Here is a 7363-nt window from a genome sequence, read left to right as displayed (position 1 = left end):
CAGAAGAAAACAGGAAACAGCTCAGCACTCTGCACTGCAACAGGCCACCTTAACAGCTAACCAGCATCACTCAACTGCTATGCAGCCGGGCCTGGTACACAAAAACACAGAAGAGATTAGAATTGTGTTTGCTGAAAACCCAGTCTTTTCACCTGAAAAATCTTTATACAAATTTGGGTCATATTACCAGTTAGATTTAAAGGTAATAACATTACACATATACATTTATACCACCTTTTGTAAGTTTTTAACTTTAAGGAATGAAGGCAGTTTTGAGGCAATGTCGTGACAGCGTTGGGCTGTGTGTAATAGCTGCACACATTTCTTAAGAGACAGGAGGCCACAAATTAGGTTACCAACCTGTACATTTCAAACCAAAAATATCAGCACTATAGAATCAAATATACGCTGGGCGAAGGGGCTCACACCTGTAATCGCAGAACTTTAGGAGGCCAAGGTGAGCAGATCACTTGAGCCCAGGAGCGTGAGGGTAGGCTGGCCAACATGGCGAAACCCCGTCTCTACTAAAAATCCAAAAATCCAAAAATTAGCCCTCCGTGGTGGCTGGCGTCTGTAATTCCAGCTACTCCAGAGGCTGAGGCCTGAGAATTGCTTGAACCCAGGAGGTGGAAGATGCAGATGGCGCCACTGCACTCCAGCGTGGGCAGCAGAGCTAGACCACATCTCAAAAATAAAAAACAAACAAAAAAGACAAATATAAATTTTCCCCTCAAATATCCATATCCAATCTAAAGTCGTTCACCTCACTAAATTACAAGAACATTTGAAAACAACAAAATGGCACATAAAATGAATCTTGCCATCTGATTCAACGCTTCAAACTGGTAAAAAAGGTAGACAAATGTCACCCAACCGTTTCATTAGGCAGTCGCTTCTTCCAGTGACTCTGCTTCCATGGCCTGAGTATGGAGTCCTTTTCCCCAAGTCCTCCATCACGCGTTAGCTGATGATCATTTTCCTAGGAGGGCACTTGTCCTTTTTCCCCTTCAGGAGACTTGGGAGGACTCTTGGATCGCGACCTGGACTTGGATTCCCTCTTGGATGTGGGGGGAGGACTCCTGGACGTAGATCTAGACCTGGACAGTGAGCCGGATCTGGAGACGGAGGAGGACTTGGATCTTCGTGGAGAGCTGGATTTGGAGGTTGATGGAGATCGAGAGCGAGACCCAGACTTCGAGTGAGAGCGGCGGTAGGGAGACCTGTTGCGGGAAGACCGGATGTAGGGAGACCTCCTGTAGCGAGATTCCCTGTAGTGAGATTCCCTGTAGGGAGATCGGCTGTAGTGATGCCAGCTGTAAGATCCACTGTAGGGAGATCGGCCGTAGCGAGATCCCCTGTAATGAGATCGTCTGTAGGGAGATCGGCTGTACCGAGATCTCCTGTAGGGAGACGGGCTATAGCCAGACCCCCCATAGTGAGATCTGCTGCGGGACTTAGAGTAGCTGGGACCCCGGGATTGGCTGCGGTGTCGCCCCCTGGGGCTGCGGCTCCGCCGTCCGTAGCGGCCGCCCCAGGACCTGCCGCTTGGCTCTTCCTGGCTGCTGCGAGGCAGGTCCCGGCGGCCATAGCGCGCCATCTGCACCCGCAGCTCGCGTCCGTCCAGCACCGCCCCGTCCATGGCGGCCTCGGCGTCTTGCGCGTCGCTCCGGTCGTGAAACCGGACGAAGGCGAAGCCCCGGGGCGCCTTGGTGTGGGGCTCCCGTGGGATGTACACGTCGCCCACGCGCCCGTACTTCTCGAACACGCGCCTCAAGCTGTCGGGAGAGGTGCGGTAGGTCAGGTTGTCCACCTTGAGGGTGATCATGCCATCCACGTCGGGATGGGGGCGGCCGCAGCTCATGGCTCCGAGAGCAGCCCGGGCCCGGAAACTGGCGCTGCACTGGGCGCTGGCGGGGCGACCTGCGTTCCTCTCTCGCGGTTGCGCCCCGCGTGGGGACGCCGGGAGAGACCTGGGGGAGAGGCGGGCGGCCGAGCTCCGCAGGGAGCGCTCTAGAGCAGCAATTCCCAAATTCCCAATTTCAGGCCAAATACTCCAGGACCCAGAGGAAGGTTTCCTTTTGGTAGCTGAACTCCAAATGAAGCCAGGTCCCGAAGATCCTGGCTTTATACCTGGGCAACATCCTAACCTAATCAGCGCCCAGCTAATGTAATCACTGGGCTGGGTATACATTAGACGTCCCACCCTCCCATAACCTTCCCTTTTATTCTACATTTTAAATCAATCTTAGAACAACGCTAAGTGATTAAAAGTCAATTTATGGGAACAGGCAATCCAGACAAATATTAAAAGAAACCTAGGGTAGCAATATTAATATCCAGTGTATTGATAGGATCAAAGAAGCACATTTTATAGTTAATGAAAAGAAATTTCATAGGAAAATATTACAATATTACAGTAATGAACTTTATGCACCTAACCACATGGCACTGACACATAGAGAGCCAAGACTCAGACTTAGATGGTAAAACTGAAAAGTCTGCAGTCATCATAGGAGATGTTGGTTTTTCAAGATAGTTTTATGCTGGTGGAGGAACAGACACACAGTTTACTTGGACAGAATTCAGGATACAAAAATAAACCCACACAAATGTGCTCAACAGATTTTTGACAAAGGTGCAAAACCAATTCAATGAGGAAGGGACTTTTCAACAAGTGGTTCTTGAGCTACTGAACATTCACTGGCAAAGAGAATGAACCTTGGTGTAAACTTCTTTATTTATTTATTTATTTATTTATTTTTTGAGACAGAGTCTCGCTCTGTTGCCAGGCTGGAGTGCAGTGGCACGGTCTCGGCTCACTGCAATCTCCGCCTCCTGGGTTCAAGTGATTCTCCTGCCTCAGCCTCCCAAGTAGCTGGGATTACAGGCACGTGCCACCACGCCTGGCTAATTTTTGTATTTTTAGTAGAGATGGGGTTTCACCATGTTAGCCAGGCTGGTCTTGAACTCCTGACCTCGTGATCCGCCCGCCTCAGCCTTCCACAGTGCTGGAATTACAAGCGTGAGCCACCGCGCCCAGCCCATAATTTATTTTTAAAAACCCTCAAATTGGATCATGTACTTAGCTTTAAAACATAAAATTAGGATACTTTTTATGAAAAAATAGGAACAAATCTTCAGGGTTCACAGCTAGGCAGAATTCTTAGAGTTGTCACAAAAAGTACAATTCATGAAAGTGAAAATTTATATTTTGGACCTCATTAAAACCTAAAACTTTTGCTCTGCAGAAGCTGATAAAAAGAGGATAAAGATACAAGATACAGACTGGGAAAAATATTCACAAATCATGTGTTCAATGTAGGACTAGTATCTAGAATATGTTAAAAATCTCAAAAGTCAACAGTAAAAAACCCCAAACTATTCAATTAGAAAATGGGCAAAATACACAAAGAGATATTTCACCAAAGAGGATATACAGACGGCAAGTGAAAAGTGTTCAACATCATTAATTATTAAAAATGCAAATTAAAACCACAATGGGATATCACTGCACATCCATTAGAATTATTAAAATAAAAAATAGTGATAGCACCAAATGCTGATGAGGATGTAGAGAGACTGGATCATTCATTTATTAGTAGTGGTAATGTATACTGGTGTAGAAACCCTAGAAAACAGTTTGATACTTGCTTATAAAAGTGAACATTTGACTAGCATATAACCCAGCTATTGTACCCTTGGGCATTTATTCCAGAGTGAGAAAAACTTATGTTCACATAAAAACTTGTGTACAAATCTTTATAACATCTTTATTCTTAATAGTCCGGAACTGGATACAATCTAGATGTCCTTCAGTGGGTGAATAATTGAACAAACTCTAGTACATCCACATCATAGAATGCCACTCAGCAATACGAGGAGTGAATACAACTTCTGTAAATCTCCAGGAAATTATACTGAGCGAAAAGAGCCAATCTCAAAAGATTACACACTTTGGGCACTGCATTTATATAATGTTTTCAAAATGGCAGTTTTAGAAATGGAGAATATATTAGTTGTTGCCATGAATGAGGGTTGAATGAGGGAAGAGTGATTATGAGTGTGGGTGTTAAATGGCAAAATGCGGGATCTTTGTGGTGATGGAGCTGTTCTGTATCTGGACTGCGGTGGCAGTCACACAAATTTATACATGTGATAGAATTGCGTAGAACTAAACACATACACACACAAATGAGTGCAAATAAAACTGGGGAACTCTGGTTGGTGGATTATGTCAATGTCAGTATTCTGGCTGTGATATTGTGTTATAGTTTTGCAAATGTTATGTATGGGCGAAACTAAGTAAAAGCTACTAGGGATCTCCCTGTATTGTTCCTTATAACTTCATTTAAATCTACAATTATATAATAATAATTTGAATTAAAGTGTGTTTGACCCTTGAATAATTTTTTTAACAGTTAACATTAGGTGAACTCAAAGTTGAGTTGTCATTTAAATGTTTTAAAGCTAAAGTAAGTTTGCAGAAACCCGCAATTTTTTTTATTGCCAAATATAAGGCACACATTTAAAAATGTGAATATTCTGTAAGAGATGATTAAGAGCAAGGACTTAGAAGCCAGGCTGTTTGGGTTTCATTCTAGATTCTATGACTTACTACTGGCTTTGTGACCTTGGGAAAACTCCTTAACCTATCAAGCTTTCCTCTTCTGTAATATGGTTCCGTATAGTGGTGCCTACATGCAGAATTATTTTGAAGATTAAATGAGTTAATATAGTTAAAATACTTAGAAGGTACCTGATATTGACTAAGCATTAAGTAGTAAGATAACCCATATTTTTTCAAGATTTCCTCAGAATTTTAATCTGCTACTACTTGGTTTTAGATACTTTAAGAAGCTGTGTTATCTTTTGTATGAACGTAATTCCTATTGCTGTCATACAACCCTTTGGAACACTAGTAGAAGAAGCAAACGAATGTCCGGGGTTGCAAGCTCTTGAGGTTTGTGTTAGGCTGGCACTGGGTTGGGTGACAATCCTCAGGAATTGTGGAGCCTGACTCCCTTGGAAGTTCTCTGCCAGCTCGCTGACCCCAGTCCTCGTAAACACAGTTCTTTGCCAAGCCCTTTCCTTGCTCCACTGCTCACTGTGATAGGAGCCCCAGTCCAAACCCCAGACTCCCGAACTGATCTCATGTAAACTTCAGGACCATCTTTTTGGGGTCCTGCTCTTGCAGTTGCGTAAGTGCTCATTCTGCTCATCTTTGCATGACTTAAGATGGTGATGTTGTTTTTGCCTGTGACCGAGAGTCTAATAGAAGAACTTCTGGAACCATCAGCGTGGCTTTCTGGGCCCTGAGAAATCTGGATGTTAGAATTAACAGGTTCAGATCAGCATAGTAGAGGAGGTTTGTGGTGTTCAGGGTGTCCCTGCCAGGAGAACTGGCTCGCTCCTACTTGAAAAGTCACTTCCGTGGAAAGGTGAATAAGAAGAAGAATAAAGGAATTAGTCAAGTTTCTGTGCTTACTACATGCCAGAGTCTTTTCAGGTATAATCGTATGTCTTTTTCTGAACCCAACTCTGTGAGGTCAGCTTATTACATTTTACAGAAGAGGACAGGGAGGGCCAGATGCTCAGAGGTTCTGACTAGCACAGATGGTGTCAGAGCCAGGATTCAAACCGATGTAGCTTTTATTGTACCCCACTGCAGTTAATAAAACTTCTTTTTCATACATTGTGTCAAATATAGGCAGTTAGCGCTAAAATGTGTCTGAAAGAATCTGTAACACTGAAGAGCCCAAAGGTAGAAATAAGTTTGAGAGTCAGGCATGAGTACAGTATCCTGGTGGGAGCAACTCTGAGAGTCAGGGAATGAAGCTGTGGGGAGGATCAAGGAAGGCACTGGATGTCTGGGACAGGAGGGAGGGCAGGGACCCTGGCCAGGAAGCCAAAGGGAGTTTGAGCAGATTTCTACAGACGCACAATTGCCACGTCTTTGGGCTCCCACAGCTCCAGCAAGTGTGTCAGCTGGGCACTTGAGACAGCCTTCAGCCTCCAATAGCCCAGCCCATGCATTCCCTGTGATGAAGAAGACCTCATCTTTCTTCCTGTGGTCACATGAATTTGGTCACCTTGCCCTCACATGGGCTTCTGAATGGTTTCATGTTACTCCTAGCTTTGACCAGACATGGGGGAGCTGTTATCACTGCTCTGTCCTGGCTGTGTCTTGTTTCCTAACACAACTTTATCCTGCTCTTCCATCCTTCATCCTGTGGGGTGTTTCAGTCTGTAAAAGAAACAGAAAGAAACTGATATGAGGGTTACATACAAGAGAAAGGTTACATATAAGAAAGACATGGGCCGGGCAGTGTGACTCACGCCTGTAGTCCCAGCACTTTGGGAGGCTGAGATGGGTGGATCATGAGGTCAGGAGTTTGAGACCAGCCTGGCCAACATGGTGAAACCCCGTCTCTACTAATGATACAAAAATTAGCTGGGCGTGGAGATGCATGACTGTAATCCCAGCTACTCGGGAAGCTGAGGCAGGAAAATCCCTTGAACCTGGGAGGCAGAGGTCGTGGTGAGCCGAGATCCCGCCATTGCACTCCAGCCTGGGCGACAGGGCGAGACTCCGTCTCAACAACAGCAACGACAACGACAACAACAACAACAAAAAAAAAAAAAAAAAGAGAGAGAGACAGATGGGCTAAGTTAGCAGAAAAAAGCCAGGTATTGAGGGGGTGGGGAATGGATTTTGAGAAATGACTTAGTGGGTACAATGTATGTTGTTCAGGTGATGGATGCCCTAAAAGCCTCGACTTGACCACTACACAGTATTTGCATGTAACAAAATAACGCTTGTACTATAAATGTATACAATGACGAGGCACCAAGAGGTACCTGCAGAATCACTTTCTCTGTGTCCTTTTTAAAAAGAAGGGTCATTTTTCGCCTCTGATGGTTTAGAGCTAAGTCTTGCCTAAGCAGGGTGACACCTTCCTGGTTTCTCAAGAACTCGTTATGTTCTCTCAGCTTCTAATTAGCATTTTTATGTGCTTTCCTGGGGCTCAGTCCAGAAAGCCAAATAAATCATTTGCCTAACCTTCCTTGTTGAGGTTCCCCTGTGGGATGAGTGTAAGTATTTTATTAATTTTTTGGCAGCAAGCTCCTATCAGTTCAGTCTTAGCTCAGCCAAGACTCTATAGCTATCTCTGGAGGCACACAGGCTGAGACAGGAGAAACAGTAAGAAATTATTTAGCTGTGCAGCAGAGATAATCTTACTGATGGTCTCTGAGTATATTTTGAAACCTTGTTTTTGTTTGTTTGTTTGTTTGTTTGCAAATTGCCTTCATGGGAGATTAGCCCCTTCTGATGTTTTTCGTAAAGGGCACTTGAGTGTTTCTG

At 44.6% G+C, this 7363-nt stretch overlaps 1 protein-coding gene across 1 annotated transcript; it reads right to left on the bottom strand.

Moving 5' to 3' along the window:
* Positions 1–265: 265 nt before the first annotated feature.
* LOC100969202 (serine/arginine-rich splicing factor 8-like) lies at positions 266–2167 on the bottom strand. The gene has a single exon (XM_003805837.5). It carries the CDS (start codon positions 1859–1861, stop codon positions 980–982), a length of 882 nt encoding a protein of 293 aa, XP_003805885.2. The 5' UTR covers positions 1862–2167; the 3' UTR covers positions 266–979.
* Positions 2168–7363: the final 5196 nt, after the last annotated feature.

Source organism: Pan paniscus, chromosome 6 (assembly GCF_029289425.2).
Source record: "Pan paniscus chromosome 6, NHGRI_mPanPan1-v2.0_pri, whole genome shotgun sequence".
Lineage (NCBI taxonomy): Eukaryota > Metazoa > Chordata > Mammalia > Primates > Hominidae > Pan > Pan paniscus.
This window is presented reverse-complemented; position numbering and strand designations above follow the sequence as displayed.

Excerpts from the sequence above, each read along its gene's own strand:
- LOC100969202 (XM_003805837.5), bottom strand. The coding sequence starts at position 1,861 with ATGAGCTGCGGCCGCCCCCATCCCGACGTGGATGGCATGATCACCCTC.